General features: G+C 41.5%; 1 protein-coding gene across 2 annotated transcripts; it reads left to right on the plus strand.

Moving 5' to 3' along the window:
- The first annotated feature begins 45 nt into the window (after window positions 1–45).
- On the plus strand, window positions 46–17,464 carry AKIRIN2 (akirin 2). 2 transcript variants are annotated; one of them, XM_041412274.1, is made up of 5 exons: window positions 46–741; window positions 11,764–11,907; window positions 12,631–12,765; window positions 16,397–16,468; window positions 16,781–17,464. In XM_041412274.1, exons 1-5 carry the CDS (start codon window positions 537–539, stop codon window positions 16,789–16,791), a joined length of 567 nt encoding a protein of 188 aa, XP_041268208.1. In that variant the 5' UTR covers window positions 46–536; the 3' UTR covers window positions 16,792–17,464. The 2 variants fall into 2 exon arrangements, with proteins under 2 accessions (XP_041268208.1, XP_041268206.1); XM_041412272.1 differs by having other exon boundaries at window positions 47–741; window positions 12,616–12,765; window positions 16,781–17,142.
- The last annotated feature ends 628 nt before the right edge of the window (window positions 17,465–18,092 follow it).

Below are 18,092 nucleotides of genomic sequence, written 5' to 3' on the forward strand. Positions count from 1 at the left end.
TTTGAGTGGCGTGGGCCGGGGCGGGGAAACCACGAGTCCCGTGAGCCTCTGCGGCGGGGGGGGCTGGCGTTTGAACCGGCGGCGTTGTTGTTGACGCCATATTGCTGGTGCGGGGGTTACGGCCGGGAGCGCCATCGCCGCCGCCATCGCCGCCGCCCGGGCCCTGCCATCGCCATCGCCCCGCATCGGCCGTCCCGCACCGCGCACCTGGGACCGGCACCGCGTCTCTCGGCACTGCTCGTGTCCTGCCACCGGCCGCGGGCGGAATTTGTCCCGGCCGGGCAGGGCGGAGCGGGCGAGGAGAGCGGAGATCCAGCTGGACTGAACCGGGGTTGCTGTTGCCGCTGCCGGGGCCGCTCCCTAGAGAGAGGCCGGCGGGGAGGCGGCGGAGGCGGCCCTGACGCAGCCGCCCCCTCCTTTCCCTTCCCTCCCCCCCAGCCCACTCCAGACAGCGGGGAAGACGCCTCTGGGCAGGGCCGGCTGCTGCTGTCTCCACCGCTGCCCCTCGCTCCGAGCCCCCTTGGCCGCTCCGCGCCATGGCTTGCGGCGCCACTTTGAAAAGGACTCTGGATTTCGACCCTCTCTTGAGCCCGGCGTCCCCGAAGCGAAGGCGATGTGCGCCATTGTCAGCCCCGGCCTCAGCCGCCTCCTCCTCCTTCGCCGCCGCTGCCTCCTCCCCGCAGAAATACCTGCGCATGGAGCCCTCGCCCTTCGGAGAGGTGTCCTCCCGGCTCACCACAGGTGAGGGACGCGGCGCTCCTTGCGCCCGGCAGCCCCCCCGGGGGGATTTCGGCAGGGAGGGGGCCGGGAAGGCGGCCGGGAAGCGGGGAGGAGGAAGGGGGGGGTTGGGTGGGTCTGGCGTCCCCCTCCAGCCATTTTCTGCCGGGCTGTGCGGCTGGCAGAGGCCGGGGAGATCCCTGCTCGGCTTGGCACCGAGAGACACAATAGAAATGGCCGTTTGCAGCAGTAGAGGAGGGGGAGGAGGAGGAGGGACGGGGAGGAAGAAGGGGGGGCGGGTTGAGCCGATGCGGGCGGGTGGCCATAGGAAAGGGGTCGGTGAAGGCGGGGGGGTGAGATGAGACTGGAGAAAGGGACCCGAGCGGCGTGGGGGTGTTGTTGGGAGGAATCTCGATCCCAGGAAAGGAGAAGGCCGGCTTTTTTTTTTTTTTTTTTTTTTTTTTTTTTTTTTTTTTTTTCTTTGGGGGGATTTCGGCAGGGAGGGGGCCGGGAAGGCGGCCGGGAAGCGGGGAGGAGGAAGGGGGGGGTTGGGTGGGTCTGGCGTCCCCCTCCAGCCATTTTCTGCCGGGCTGTGCGGCTGGCAGAGGCCGGGGAGATCCCTGCTCGGCTTGGCACCGAGAGACACAATAGAAATGGCCGTTTGCAGCAGTAGAGGAGGGGGAGGAGGAGGAGGGACGGGGAGGAAGAAGGGGGGGCGGGTTGAGCCGATGCGGGCGGGTGGCCATAGGAAAGGGGTCGGTGAAGGCGGGGGGGTGAGATGAGACTGGAGAAAGGGACCCGAGCGGCGTGGGGGTGTTGTTGGGGGGAATCTCGATCCTAGGAAAGGAGAAGGTCGGCTTTTTTTTTTTTTTCCTTTTTTTTTTTTTTTTTTTTTTTTCCTCTTTATTCCACGGGTGCTCGGATGTGGCAAGGAGAGCCGCAGGGGCGAGTCGAGCTGCGGAAACGCTGGGGGGGACAGGGGTGTGACCGGGCTGGGGTCGGGAGTCGGCGGGGCCCCGTCGATCCCTTCTGCGCAGCCATTATCGGTGGGTCGAGGCGGCGGCACCTCCTCCCGCTGCTCAGACATCGGGGGAGGGCGAGGGGGGCAGGGCGGGGAGGCCGGCCTGTCATCCATCACCCGCAAAACGCCAGTGGGAACAGGCAAAAGCGAATAAAACAAAGGGGTAATCCCGCTTCCCAGCTCCTTAATACGGGCTATCGTCCCGGGTAACCCATTCTGTGGTATCCTTAAAAGTTCCCTAGGAAACCCGAGTGTTTAAAGCGGTTGTGTGCAAGGGTGAGAGTTGCCTTTAGGGCAGATAAAATGGAATCGGGCGGTCTCCTGCTCTCGTCTGGGAGACGCGGGGCAAGAACGAAACCCTTCTCTACGTTCTTAAGGTGCGAGAGATGAGTCAACTGGCGGCCCTAAGAGCTCGAGGTCTGCTTGTGTAATGGTTGTCAATTAAAAATCGACTCGAGTTCTTTTTAGCAGCGAGTAGGGAGAGAAGAAAGGAAGGAATCTTGGTTGGGCACGAAGGATTGGTTGGCCCGTGCCACGCTTAGTCCAGCGGGCAGCTTCCAGCAGTGCACTCAGGGACGGTGCAGCTCGCGGCCGTGAGCGGCTGTAGCGCCGAGGTATGGATGTACCCGTGTCCTTTGTGTGCAGGGAAAAGCCCTCTGCAGTTGTTGCAGCAGAATTCCTTCCGCTCTTGTGTTTGGTACTCCCTTTTATAACGCAAGTTGGCTCCAGGTTACCAAGCACCAAGTTTGAATGTTCAAATTGCTATCTACACGTAGGACAGTACCTTGTTTCAATATTCTTAGTTCGGAAAACGGTACAGTACAATGCATTTTTTTAGGGCTTTTAATGAAATAATAAAAAATGGCTAAGGAGGAAATATGGAGGGCATACGGAGTAAAACTTGGCATCAGTGCCTTGATATTTTTTTTGAACCTCTAGGAAAGGATCTTGAATGAGTCAGCGGTCTGGGATGAGAGTTGTGATGGATGGCACTCCCTGGTACAGCGAGGCATTGCATGTACTTTGAAATAGATATTTAAAATCAGACCTAATTTAATTCTTTTAGAGGATAAGTATTGCTTCTTTGCAGTGATTTCTTTTGATTTCTTTGGGGTTTGGAGAGCTTAGGCTACGAATATTTAACATAAATATTGTCTGGCCAGTAAATGTGTATTGCTGAAAGGAGGCAAATCAATAAAATTTTCAGAAGAGACAGCCTAGAGCAGTATTTGAGGTAATACCTAAGCTTCTACTCTAACCATTCTGTAGGGCTTAAAAACTGAAATGTTACTGAAATTGACCAAATACAGGCCTCTTTGTCTCCTGAGAAAATCAGAGGTGCAGGTAGTAATCCATGTGAAAAGGTGATTGATGTACGGACAAGGGTGTATTTTATGTGTAAAAAATGTGTTTAATAAAATGAAGAGTGAAAGACAGTAAATCAAAATGTCTCCTACAGCACTTGAATACTTCTAAGCAAAACGTGAAACATTTATAAGTTGTTCACGTTTACAGGGGTTTTGCTTAAAAGCTCCCTCTGTGGTTTCCGTTACAGAAAAAAAATCTTTATGCCGTGCTGGTATAAATGCATCTCTTAATCAGCTTGCTTAGCTTTCAATTTCAGTTGAATTTGGTGGTATTGTCACATTGTATATATTTCATTTCGACCCTCACTAAGCAAAATAGAGCTCATAATTTTAAAGAGGCCTGTGGGAAGGTGTGTGATTCATCTAATTTTGTAAATGTACCTGTGAACTAATAGTTTGCATTTTTCCTGGTAGTCACTTGGAAGAATCAGATGGTTTATTCTAGGGCTCTGACTTAGGTTGAGGCCTGTTGTGCTGCAGAAATATATATTGCTTTCCATTAACTCTAAAATGAGTTCACATGACCATTTCTGATGCAGATGTCTGTGTTAGGGTCAGATAAATCTTGCTGTATGTGTGAAAAGAATTCCAGTCCGATTTAAAAAGTGTTACCAAGTCACCATTTCGTGTTAGTTTTTGTGTTGGGAAATTTATTAACAGCCAGCATTCATTTGACTTGACTTGGGCTTTTCTCTGCCTGTTAGTGTAATCCTTAGATTTCCAGCACTTAAAAAGCGTCTGTCTGAATTTTATGTAATGAAAATTAATGTTCATATGAAATCAGAGCTCTGGGTATAAGGGACCTGATGCTTAGACTTTGAGTTCATGCTTAAACATTTTTCTGCTATCTGATACTTTGACCTAGCAGTGTTTAACTTCACACAGCGGAGACCATATCAGCACCAGGACTTCTTACCACACCGTTCCTCATTTCAAAAATGAATTATCTGCAGGTAGAATGTAGATTGATTGAGGGCTGCGTGGGGAGCTGAGAATACAGTGTGGTAGTCAGATGAGAAAACAGCTGTCTGTATAGAGTGGTCATAGGCAAATAACCAATGTCTGTTTGAGAGAGGATAGGCTTATTCAAAATGAAATCTATCTCTCACAAGAGTGTTTTAATATTTTGTGGTTATTTGAACAGCTGTTAGGTCACTTCCAGTTTCTCGGTGAGTTTGGCAGCCAAACTGTAATTGTGGCTTTACAGTCTGTACTTTCTGTGCAATTGTGCTTACTGGCTTGAGCCATATTCATGAGTGTGTTTGCTAATTTTCGAATAGCGCCATTTGCATGTAGAATGATGTTTTTAAAACTGTGTTCACTATGAGCAGTGGAGAGAATACCTGCCTGGAGTAAAACTGGTTTAGTTTTGAAAGAGTGGCTCCTGTTCAATAGTTTTCTACTGCTTGAATACTACAGATTAATTTTGGTTTCATGGAAGTCCTAGCTATAAATGAGACTGTTTTGTGTAATCAAAATAACTGCACCTGGGTCTGGATGCTGCCTGTATGTTATGTGTACACTTGTTGGGTTTCCTGTGAAGTCCAGAGGATGCTTTTCCGTTTCAAAGCTGTTAAATGAATTCAAGGGTGAAAGGAGAAAACATTGTCAGTATTATTTCTCTGTTGGATGTTTTGGAACCATTGCTTGCAGTTTTACCTGGATTAAAGATTGTTTGGGAGAAAAAAAGAAAAAACTACACTTAATTTTTTTAAATTCATAGGCAGGTTGGTTGTTGAAAGCCTGCATGTCTGGACATTTCTGAGACTGAAGCTGCAGTGGGAAATACAGTTGAAAGAAGTTGTGGGGACAGAAGGGAGAAATAATGTTGATTTTAGGGATTTAAATCTCCTGATTCGTGGTACATAGAAACACTGAAGACAGACGGAGATGGCAAGTTTTTTTTCCACACTTCATCTTAAAACCAGAGGTTAATTTGAGAGACCTCTGTGCAGTCAGAAAGGATGAAATAATTTAAAAGTCCACCGACTTCAGCACATGCAGTTCTTCCCCCATCTGAAACATTCATCTGCTTCAGCACTTCCCCAGCAACTAACTAATCTTGCAAACTAAAAACTGGAGTGGGTGAAGCTGTTGAGAACAGGCCTCTCGTGAGGGACTCTTGACAAACAGAAGGTAGATAAATTTGTGTTTAGAATGTCCTTTTTCCTTCACAGAAAAGTCTGGAAAGAGATTGATGTAATTGACACAGTTTTTCAGAGTTAATGTTAGAAAATGTCTTTGACCTTTCTGAATAGGAGGAGCTGTTAGTCTTCCCTGTGGGCTGTCCTCCTACGACCTTTGAGTTGCCCTCTTGAGCACACTGAACTACTTCTGTCTGAAACTTGGTCAGGCAGTGGCCAAGCATAGGTTTGGCTTCTAAATGAACAGATCCAGTGGCTTTGGAATGTGACATATTAGTAGTGCTGCATCTCTTTCTGCTTGATTTCTGTTTTGTTAACTTATCCACGTGTGTATTTATTGCTAAATTGTCTCGGAGAAATGCCAGGTTTCTCATTGCGCTCCAGTATTGCAGAAATCATTAGGATTTTAAAAACCAAAACATTCCCACCCCTTAAAAAAAGTCACGTAATGGTTGCATGGACTTCATAATTTAATTTATATGAGAAATTTCTGTATAGATGCCTGTGGTGACTATAAATGTTAAATACCCTTGGTTGTAGATGTCATAAAATGTTGAAGCTGTTTTTATTTTTGTTTCAACGGCAAGTCTGATAAATGCAGTGTGGCAATTTTTTATGTGAAGGGAAAGATCTAATTGCTGTGTCTAATACATTTTGCATTGCTTGATTTATTTTTCATTCCTCAATCCCTTGATCGGGTGAACTGGGACTTCCTGAAATAATATATTTGCGGAATGAGCTAATGCATACGTGAACATCCAGCTTGTGGGAGAACCAGAACTTATGTCAGCCTGAAACCTGGAATAACTGTTCTCCTGAGGTGGCCTGCTCTGTGCCCCAGTCTGTGACAAGCTGCTTCTGTCCCTTCTGTAGCTATAGCCAGCGGCTGTGAGGTGTCGGCACATACCCCTTATCAGCGTTTTCTCTCTGGCTTAGAGCATCCTCCTGTGAGGGGAGCCTGGTTTCCACGAGTATACATTCTGTTACTAACCTCTTAGCATGCCTAATTGAGAAGCATAAGTGGAGTGGTTGACATCTGAGACCAAAGCCAGAGTGTAAGAGGAATATCTGGATTGTTGTAATTTCTGTCTTTGCCAGGGTTCCCTGTTTAATTAGAAAAAAACCCTGAAGAATACCTTTATCCATTGCTCTGCTGCAGTGCTGCCTTTAGGGGAATCTGGCATCTTAAAATTAACTTTGTATGTCAGTAGTCTGGTGGGGAGACCAAATGTAGGAATGTGGTAACATCATCTAGGTGTTGAATAAGGTTAAAGGCCCAGTGGAAATGTTATATGTTAATTTGAACTAGGATAGTGGAGCAATTTTGCTTTAACAGAAGCTGAAATCCCTAAAGATGTGTGCCACTGACATCAGGATAGCATTTGATCGATTACTTAGAAGAAATCTCAGGCATGGTTCAAGTTTGAATGCATACATTGAGTGGTGACATTGCCAGCTGAAACCTGAGCTAAAGGTTCCATTTCAGGCCTGGAAGACTGCTGCTTTGATTTCAGCTCATTGAGTCACCTTCCTGTGTGTTTTGCTGAATTTTCCTTTAGCTAAATGAGAGAAGTCAGGAATTGTGATGAGAGATTGATAGTTTAAAAATCAAGCCCAAGGAAGAAAGTCCTTCAGGTGAAACAATCAGCACCTTCATAGTTGATAAGCAGTTGTTAAAATGAAGAAAATAATTGTTTGCCTTTTAAACTTTCGAAGTTGAACTGCTGTTTCCTTTATATATAACTTGTAGGTAATTACAGGTCAGGGTGAAGTAATTAGATGGCAGAATTTTGAAAAATATTAATTTGACTTATCAGGAATTAAAGAAAGTGGGAAGACTGCATCTCTCCTTGGAAATGAATATTTGGCTTTGCAATCCATTAGTGTGACAATTATATTTCAGACATCAAACTTGAAGTCTAATTTACCCTGTTCATATTTCATCCTCTCTTCCTTTGGAAATCTTTGTTCTTCAAATGGCATCTCAAGTTCTGAAAGATCTTAATGCAGAATTTAAAGAACCTGTGTACTCAACTTTATGCTCTCAGTACACAGCTCTGGGTAAAAAAAAGTGTATCCATGTATTTCATTGTTTTTGGGTATATTTGACTGAATCCCTGGTGCCTTCGGTGGTTATGGTGAGACGATAGCATTTGTCATTCTCGATCTTAGCCTTGAACCTGAAGGAGAAGAGGAGCATAAAACAGATTATTGATGCCTTTGGTGGTTATGGTGAGACGATAGCAGTTTTCATTTGTCATTCTTGATCTTAGCCTTGAACCTGAAGGAGAAGAGGAGCATAAAACAGATTATTGTGTAACTGGTAGAGATTCATAGTCACGTTGAATTTGAAATGCTATTTATGAAGTACTAATAATTCATTTTGGTGTGTTAGCAGTGTGGCTTTTTTCTGCTGCTACACCATAATTCTCAAGTCTGATTTTCACTTTCAGCACCTCTGCCTGGTGTTTCCTGTTATTAAATAGCTCTGTGCCTTCAGAGGCATCTCTAACCAGTAAAAAACACTGAGCACAGAGGGCAGGCTGATATTACGAAGAAACTGAGGATAGGCCACAGTGATGTGCATTTCATCACATTAAATATATTCCTTTTGTAATGTCAGATCAAATCATTGTCTGATGTACAATACCTGATTTAAACTTCAGTTGTATGTTCAAGGTGGATGAAAGCTTTTATTTAAAATATCTAATAAGTTGTGATACATGTGATGCAAGTTCTCACTTAAATTTTATAGTCTTAGAGAAGGTGATAGTAGATTTTCTTTAATGAGTGTACTTTCAGATTTTAAGTTTTTGTATATAGAACAGCTTGTTAATTGAAATGCATGTAATTGTTTTAAAGGACAGTTTGGGCCTCTGCACTGAGGCACATAAAAAAACTGTGCTGTGTTTGACACCAGTTCAGTGCACATTTTAAGTCAGTTGTGCACTGCAGAAAGAACAGTCAGAACTAACTGGAAGCCAGAGAAGTTAAAAACTGAACTTGAAAAAGCAGGAAGGTTTTGGAAGCAAAAAGTAGGTTGGATCTACTTACTCTAAGCTTTGTTTAACTGGGTCAGAGTTTTAAAATTCTTTACAGATAGAGATGTCTGCTGTATAGGTGGTGTTCAGAAGTTGCCTGGTTTGCACTACCTTAATATTTCATGGCTTCTTGCAAGTGCAGAGATGCTGTAAAAATGTTGTTAATATATTTGTGGGAATTAAAAAACAGAATAGTAAATGGGAGAAGTAACTTGGTGCACTTAAGCAGTTTTTCTTACAGTACTAGATTATTTTAATTTGGCATTCAGATTTTCATTTAAAATGAGTCATAAATGTTTGCAGGCTTACATTTCAGTTCACAGTGAAGTAGTTTTAAGTCTGAGATTTTATGCTACTGTAGATTAATAAGAATGTCTGTTTAGTCTTTGCTGTTATAAAAATGTGCCTGCTTTATTTGAAATATTCCTGGTCTCATCATTCATGTGAGATGTCAGTGAAAGTTTGCTGCTGTGTTAAACTTGCATTTCTTGACTGTTAATCTCTTTTATAAATGGTGGAAATTGGGAATTATGAGATCATTCAGTCTCCTTGCCTGATATCAGCAAGGTACTAAGGATGCCTTGCAGTCCAATTCTCTGTGCTGAGCAGTGGTGCCTTAAGTCTTCTAAGTTAGTCTGAATGGAGGAATACCATTTACCAAACCAGGTTATGGGCATGCTTAGCAAGTGTTCAGTCAGTGCTTAACATTTCAGGTTTTTTTTCTCCTCCTTGCAGTTTGCAGTGTAGTCAGTGTCATGTTTAAATAGTCCTTTCTCTTAAACTTTGCTTTGTTCTGTACCTTCAGCTGCAGTCATATAATGCTAACTTAATTTGATTTTGTCAGGGTGGGGATCTCCCAGATCTGTCAGTAGTGTTTCTTGAGATTTTTGATTTTCACAGCAAGATTTGAAGGTGGCAGTTTTAAAAGTGTTGCCAAATTAGAATTAGATGAAATTGCTGTAATATCATTGAGACTTCTTGTCCACAATTCAGTATAATTTAGAATAGAGTCCTGTATCTTTGCTGCACAAATCTTGATTTTCTATCCTAGTTGTTACTGTTTTCCCAAAGTCCACACCTGATTTCTCTGCCTCCTCTCCCCGTTCCCCCACACACTCCTCCTTGCTTTTGCTCCTTCTATCCTGGCTGGTATTGTCACATTTTCTCTAAATTATTCCTTATTTAATTTCTAGGTTTTGTTAGGACTGAAGGAGGTGTGGCGTTGTGATTATTGATTTAACTCTTGCAGTTTCATCAGTTGACCAGAGTCTGTTTACTTTTTTTGTCCTTAATGATTTTGGTGGTTAATGTGGTTTGAGAGTGTTTCTGCAAAAGATGAAAGGAGAACTGTAGAAAATATTTTTATTCAAGTTGTTACACCTGAAATTTGGCTGATTTTTTTTTTTTTTTTTTTGCAGTTTACATGGAGTTCAGAAAGTATGGCCAGGACAAAGTAGTCATGGTCATGGTCTGTTATGTTCTTCAGTTAGTACAAATGCAGTGTGAATATGTGCAGTCATGTTTCTCGTGGTGTAAACATGCTTTAGGACAGGTGATCATGTGGGCTAATTTTGTTCCCATTCAGAATTATGCAGTATCACTGGAGCCAGAACATCACTTGATTTTCAGGAGAAGTATTTTTCTGCCACCATAATGCCATTGAGTGTAAATATTGTTAGGCCATTCTCTGAGTGATGTGTGATCAGCTCTGCATGGGATTCTCCTTAATTCTGGAAGCCTGGCTGCATCTTGGTTTAACATGATTTATGTACTTTGGTACTGTACAGGAATGTTTGTATCTTGTCCTACAGAAAGTATGAATCCTCCATCCCCCCACACCACTTTCTTGTGGTTTCTTCTCTTAATTTTCCTGCTGTGCTTTTTTATTACTGTTTTATTACTCTCTTCTGCATTTGCTGCTTCTCTGAACCATATTACTGACCTCCCATTAGAGAGTTGAAAATTTTGCAGCTGCAGGCTTGGGATTGACAAGGTATGAAGTCCTTAATCAATGGACAAAATCCAAGAATCCTTTGCTGACACTCCTGTTGACTCAAAACAGTTTTCTTTCTTTATAAATTGGAAATCTCTAGACTGACTCATGGAATTGAACCATGGCAATGTTTAAACATCTGAACTGAGAGTTGTGTTTGCTTCCACTTGGTCTAGCAGAGGCTTCAGCCACTGACTGAAGAAGGTGGTAGCTGAAGTTACCTGTATCACATGGTTCCCTACTAGAAATGTTCAGATATGGAACCTCAGTAGCATATGGATTACAAACATGGAATTCTGCTTTAAGTTTTCATGCTATTGTATTGGCAGAATGTGACAGAAATAGGAATGGTCTGAGTGGAGTCCTCTGTAACTGACATGATCACATGAATTTATGTGTACTTGAGTTGTCCTTGCTAAAAAGTCTGGAAGTGTTATTGGAAGCCAGTTGTGCAGGTAATTTTTTCTTGAAGCATTTGAGCATTTAAAAGTAAAAGTTCTCATAAAGGATGAGAATCTTTGGAATTTTTTTAATGGGAAGAATGTAAAAAATAGAAAATTCCTTTTTTTTCTTGAATATTTTACGTTACTAGAGGATATGCAGTTAGGCCACTGTTCCACATGAGAGCCATTTGGTATATGGAATTACAGAGGGAAGGCACACAAGATTGGTAGTTCCTGTTGCAAGGATTAGTTTTTCCCTTATGATTGTACAGTGGAGATGAGATTATTGAAGTAACTTGCTGTACTTCATTCATTGCAATCAAGAGCTGCACTACATATTGCCATACTCCTCTAAAAGAGACTGTTGATCCATCCACTGTATTTTATTTGGCTAAATTTGAGACTGCCAAAAATGTTGTGGAAGGCTTTTGTATTTTTCCTGCCAGTTTCCAACCCTTTGATATTTTAACAATAGGTGCTTAATGCATACTGTCTAAATTGTGTGTTCCTCTTCACTGTGCTGCCTGTAGGACAGCCTACAGAGAGGAATGGCAGTTCATGTGGATGTTTTATTCTTGAGTGTCCTGTTACTCTTAACTCTATGAGTGATAAATGCTGTGTGGGAGTGAAAGATTAAATATATGAAGAGAAGATAATTAATACCAGCATAAGTTTTATAGTCAAATTTTTATCCATGCACATTGTATCATTCCTAAATTTTAGGATGCTGGGATTTTTTGTTAGTGGTACTCTGGTGCCAATACTTGACCTTAAATAAGAATATTTCTGCTAGTGTTCTCCTGGTGAAAACAGCCTGGGTTACCATTCTTTTAATTAGTTTAATGGTTTTATGTCTTAGGTAAGACGTTGTTGCAGGTCATGTTTTAAGAGTGTGTCTATCCTTTATCATCTGCTGTTTATCTACAGCCTTTGAGGTTTTGTTTGAGTGGAAATCAAGCGAAATCGGTGAAATGCAAAGATAATTATTTTAGTTTTTTTTCTTTTTTTTTCCCCTTGGGTTTTTTTTCTCTTTTTAGAACAAATTCTGTACAACATAAAACAGGAGTACAAACGCATGCAGAAGAGAAGACATTTAGAAAATAGCTTCCAGCAGACAGATCCTTGTTGTTCTACTGATGCACAGCCACATGCATTTCTCCTCACTGGACCAGCTTTGCCAGGTACTCAGATAATTCTGTGTAATTTTCCTGTGTTTTCTTAGACTCTGCTTGTGTGAACAACTTTTTCTAGTTACTTGGTGGTTTATGGCACCTTCTCACCAGTTACTGTTGGTTTTTTGGCCATAAATTGTGTGTAATTCTGCTATATTCTGTTATTCTGTCAGATTCCATTTGATGAAATAGTTCTCCCAGTTACCTCTTGTGTTCTGACACATTCCCACTAGTTACTGCTGCTTTTTTTGGCAATGGCAGTATTGGTCTGGAAGATGGTAGCTTTGCATTTTAAAAATTGGTCGGACAAAACCCTGGCTTTGTTTCAGGAGCCCATCCTGCCTGCTGTGTCACTGATAGTGTTATGGGCTTTTGCAAAGCAGCTGTCTTGGCACCAATATACTGTACTATAATTTTTATATAAAATAGAAGCTTAAATTTGTACATGGCCACTGCCATGTAAATGGTGTTCACAACGTTTGTGTGATGTTCTTGGGGTTTTGATGGCTGTGTGTGTTGTCCATTGCAGATGTCTTCCTTTTTGAGCATCCAGTTCTGCATCAGTAGTAATTAGGAGGATTAAATAGCAGAGAAAATGTTCTTCAAATGTTTTGTAAAGTTCCTTTAATGTAAAAGGTGTGAAAAAACCTGATTATGAAAAGCTGGTTCTGATCTTCTTGTAACTGTAAATTGGTATGCCCAAATATTTACTCTTAGGTACTTCATCTGCAGCATCATCACCATTGAAAAAAGAACAGCCCCTGTTTACTCTCAGACAAGTTGGAATGATCTGTGAACGTTTGCTGAAAGAACGTGAAGAGAAAATCCGTGAAGAGTATGAAGAAATTTTGACCACAAAACTTGCAGGTATCTTACATTTCAGAATAATATACATCAGAGTGATTTTGAAAGCTTAAAACTTCTCTTATTTTTGTTACAGTGTGTGTTTATTTCTGACCTAATTTGATGAAGGAATGTGGTTGCATACATGACAGAAAAAATGATGTTTACTCCCTTCGATAGGTTTTTTCCATCTGTGCTGCTTTGGATAGAAAGTATGACTCTTAGTTATTACTGCTCAGTGAAGACAGTGGTTTTATTTTAGTTAGAACTTTCTCTTGCTATTCTGTCTGAATTGACAGGTTGGGGTTTTTTTTTGTTTTTTTTTTTTTTTTCCCTTCAGAAAGACTGCCTTTAGAGCTCTTTTTGAAGGACTGTTTTTTTTGTTTTGTTTTTTTCCTGCCTGGGAACTGACTTCCTTTTTCTGGAATTTGGCAGGATGACAGTACCTAAGATTTTCCTTTCTCTTCCCAGTACTTAGCATTACACTGCTGCCAGCAGTGTTTGGTATCTCCTTGAGTGAGTTCAGCTGTTTTTCTGATGCTCCATGTTGAATTCTTGTATGTTACAATTCAGCTGAAGTTCTTGGCACTTGATGCCAGCTTATCTTTACATAAAGATCTTGCTAATGTCAGCATTGTAAATATGACCTTCCTTCAGTTTTTGAGATCCTTTACTTCTAAGCCTCTTGCTAGTATTTGAGCAACTAAATTCTTGTGCATTTAGAGGTAGGTGCTTTCACAGTATGATTTGGAGTCTAATTTAATATTTAGTGTGATGAAAATGAAAATCTGAGCACACTGTTCTGCAGATGTGCTTTTGAATACCTACAGCTCTTCTGCTTCCCACCTGAAAACATATCAGAATTAAAGTTGGCAGGTCTCTTCAGGTGGGAATAAAACCCATTACAGGCATGCATATGCAGAGAGTCACCAGGCTTGTGGGTTGCCTGTGATAGTATTGTCTCTGCACCCGAGATCCTGTTCATGTTCTGCACCTGCTGATCTGCCATTTCTGTGTAAGAAATTGCTATAGTTTGATGTCCCTCTTAAATCTACATCTATTTAAAACTATAACTAAAACCGTGAGTACTTCTGCTTTGAGCTTGGTGTTCCATTTCAGTATTGTTCTTTTTAACCTGCTTCAGCCTGATGAATTAGGACTCTATTGAACTTTTTCTTCTAATTTATGTATGTTAGGAATTGGGTCATTTCTTGTCTTAAGATCATTTCATTCAGCAGGGTTCATAACCATTTGAAGACCAGATAGATTTACATTTGTTCCAGACATTTTTGGAGTACAAGCTTGTAGTTCTTTACAAATAGGAAGCCCCTCTGACATGTGCTCTGTCTCTCAGTCCCAAAAGGAGCATTGTTGGGTTTGGTTTTGAGAAAGGGAGGAGATTGAATTCTATCTGGGAATTGTGGTTTACTTGTTCTTACCATGATGCTCAGCAAAAGAGCAATTAGGAAGATCATGTTACTGCATCACATATATTAAGCCAGTAATACATTTTCAACATTATAAGAGAATTTAAAGACTGGAAAAAGAATTTAGAAATTCCCTGCATGGAAGGCCAGCTATGGTTGTCTGCTGACAGGATGGTTATATCTTTTTCTAAACTTCGTGTGGTAAGGTGATACTCCTTGTTACAAAAGTGAAGTCAAAGGAAATGTAACTGGAAATTCTGTAATAAATCTCAGTTGAATGGCTCTTTCAAGTGACTTAAGTGAATGTTTGCATCTTGGGTATTTTCTGAATCAAGAGTTGTCATGTAGGTAGTTAGCCAGATACTGCCTATTCTTTCTTTATTCCATGTTCTTTGCAAGAAGAGTTGCTTTCCATGCAGAATAAATGTTTGGTAAATGGAAAACTCAGATCATTGTAATGCCTTGATTTCTCTTCCTGCCTCTGTTACCTGCAACTGCTGTGTTAGTGCAAACTTGGTTTTGCAAGAGCCTTAGCAAAACACTAGCTTGAAAGGTTTTAAAGATTCTCTGAAAAACAGCCTTTTTATAGTATTGCAATCGTATTTGTGCTCATGTCATTAGCCACCTGACCTTAAAATAGTTAGGATGTATATGAAACAATGATGTAAGTATTTGTGCAGTGTTCACTTAAACAATTCTCAAGTAGTTAACTGTAGGCTGCTCCTACCTTTGGATTGCTTAACTTCTGAATCTGAATGTCACAAGAATGGGGATTTTTAGTAACTGGATTTTTAAAAAAATTGCAAAGCCATAGTTGTAACTAAGATGATGTCACAAAGCAGCTGTGTATGTTGACTTCCGCCTTATAGAAGAACATTTGCAAGTTTGATTCTGGCCTTTAATACATAATCTTAGGGAAAATTCTGGTTGGTGTTACTTTTTAAAATGGTTTCAGTGCACTAGATCCTTCAGTGTGCTCTTTGTGTTATTTTGTTGTTTGGCTGCTGAAAAGCCGCTGGTCAGAACCGCAGTGAAGCGGGTCCTGCTTGTGGGCAGAGGGGAGCTGGCCACCGTGGCCGCAGGCCCCTTGGTCAGGGATCGATGTCCGTAGATCTTTGGGTCCGCTCCGTACTTTGGGCTGCTGCTGCACTGCTTGCTGATTACTGATACCCTGTTTACTTCAAAGGTGAAGCTCATCCCTGCAAGAGGATGGGGACTTTATTGGGGCAAACCTGTGGGACTAGGAACTACTACAAATCTAACTGCATTTTTGGTTGAAGATTGCCTTCTTTGACCTTGCCCTTTTCTAAGAACACCCCACATTGCTGCACATGTATTTTTCCACAAGGGAGGAAGGGGAATGGAGAGGAGCGGCATCTGGTAGATATTACTCTCCTTGTTCAATTTCCTAATTCTGAAAGGTGATATCCTCCTGATGAGTGCAGTATTAAAACTGAATAAAATATTGCAAATGTATTTGTATGTATGTGTGAATAGAAAGAATAACCTTTCTGGAAGAGAACAATGCTTAGTTCAAAACCAAGTGTGTTTTATATCAAAATTTCATTTCAGATGACACAGTAACTGTTTTCATGCAGTCCACAGTCAACCATGTGTCTCCCATAGTAGCTGCTTCTGTGATTAGGATTGCTCCAAAGTTAGTCACTTAGATTTCATCCTTTTATTTTCTTGTTTGCTTTTGATTTTGTGGCAGTCAGCAAATACAATTTCTAACTCTGTAGCAAATCCCTTTCCTGTACTTTTGTGTTTCCATTTCATAAAATTAATTTTTCTTACATCTGGTAGTGGTAGGAGCAGACAAATTGTTTCCAACCCTAGCACTGACCTTTATGCCATGTTTTCTACTCTGCCTCCATTATGGATCTGTAAATTCCATTTCTTCAAAAATACAGTGTGTGATACTTAGCAGGTGTGAGGTATATTGAGGTCTTTGTTATGTGCAGCATAATTCTCTTTGAGTTTACTGCCACCTTTCTCATTTACAGAAGTTTGTATGGGAGAGTCTTTTAATTAAGGGGACATTGACTGCATTGTTCTGGAGGATAAAAAAACAAATGGCAGCTATGAACTGTATTAAGTTATTTAAAACTACTGTTAGTTTGGGGTGTGCTTAACTTGTATGATTTCTGTGTGTGAAAATTAGCCCTGAGTATTTTTCTGCTTGATTTAAACTTAATTCTCACACTTGCCATGTTTCGTCCTTGCAGAACAATATGACGCCTTTGTGAAGTTCACGCATGATCAGATCATGCGACGATATGGAGAACAGCCTGCCAGTTGTGAGTATCTCTTGCTTCTGTCCCTGTAGCAGCATTGCATTACCAAGTGTTCAATAATTTAAATGGCCATTGTTTGCTGTTAGGCTGCTAGGCCCCAAGGTAAAATACTCGAAATTGAGAATATGGAATATTGAGATTGAAAGGGAGGTGTGAGAGAAAATGCAGTTTGTGTTTAAAACATCTAGACCTGGTTTCCCGTGGCATGCTGGAGTTCAGTTTTGAAACTAGTTTTGACACTACCATAGAAGGTTTGCACAGAGCTGATACTTGTTACTGCTGTCCTTAACTCTTCTTTTTCTTCTCTCTTTCCAGATGTTTCATGAATCACACTTTCTGCATATGTGGGCTGCCCTATACACCCTGTTTTATTGTTGCAAGCTGTCCCAGTAAAGACTTGCAGCAATGCCATATTTTTTCCCCCCTGTGAACACAGGTTATTTCAAGCTTTTGTCAGTGGCAACCACTCTTATGCAGCAACTGGTTTTGGAGTGCTCCCTGATGTCAGTACCACCTGGATGTGGACCTTTGCTACCTGTAATAATACCAGTGGCCTCATTTGCTGTATCATTACGATTTGGCTTCTTATGTTAACAAGTTTGAAAAAGTAAAGGATTAAAGCTGGTGTTCTAGAAGTTGCCCTTCACTGGTTGTGTAAATAAAAATGTAGAATGACACTTCTGACTGAAGTTAGTGTGGTTTTCATAACTGTGCACTACAACAGAGCTGTAATCACAGTTAAGTTAGAATGTAATCCCAGGACAATTTTAAGCAAATAGCCCACAGTACTGCCTGTGAAATAGTGAAGGAGGGCATTTCTGTATTCCATGACTTTTTTGGGGGTTAAGAATGGGTTTATATGATTTCTCATTTTTGTAGTTTTTATTTATTCTATCAGTCTTTAACAAATGTTTATTGCTGCAATTTTTCAGTGTATCATTGTTTTACTGCCCTTGTAGTACTGGAATTTAGTTGGAAGAATAAAACATTTACTTCTAATCTGTTTGTTTTTAATATGCAGGTGGAACTTTTGCTGTGTGTGAATAAACATAAATCTGAGTGTTTAAATGAAAACTTTATTTACTAGCAATAGTGGGTGGGTCAGTTTTAGATCAGGAGAAGGAGGTGGATTAAAATCTCAGGTCATTCTTCAGAGGCAGAGAAATCTTCCTTAATCGGCTGTAGTGTTTCATGTTGAGGAAGCATGTTTGGTACAGAATGGACACAAAACTGGTGATGTAACTTGCTGCAGCTGACTCAAACAGCAGCTGCACTTGCCTTCCTTCAGATTTCAGTGACACATTGAAGGAAATCTGTTAATGAGATAGAGCAGGTGCAAGTACTGCAAGCTGGAACAGTGTAGCTGTTGCAAGAGCTGAAGGTGTGCAATGCCTCTTAAGGGTTGAGAGCCTTGTTGGATGCATTCAGCTGTTGAGAGGCTGCTGCTGGCTGCTGTCTGGGCAGTGCTGGGTCTCTGAATCACTGCACATTTCCTACATGGCAAGTCTAGATCTGTGTGTTGTGGGGTGGAAGTATTGCTGCCAAAGTAATCATTTGATTATAAACTGCTGTCTTGTCTCACTTACTGTCAGCTTCTGGTTAAAGGGAAGTCTGCTCTGTGATAGAT

The sequence above is a fragment of the Onychostruthus taczanowskii genome, unplaced genomic scaffold (genome assembly GCF_017590055.1).
Source record: "Onychostruthus taczanowskii isolate IOZ18803 unplaced genomic scaffold, ASM1759005v1 scaffold39, whole genome shotgun sequence".
Taxonomy (NCBI): Eukaryota; Metazoa; Chordata; class Aves; order Passeriformes; family Passeridae; genus Onychostruthus; species Onychostruthus taczanowskii.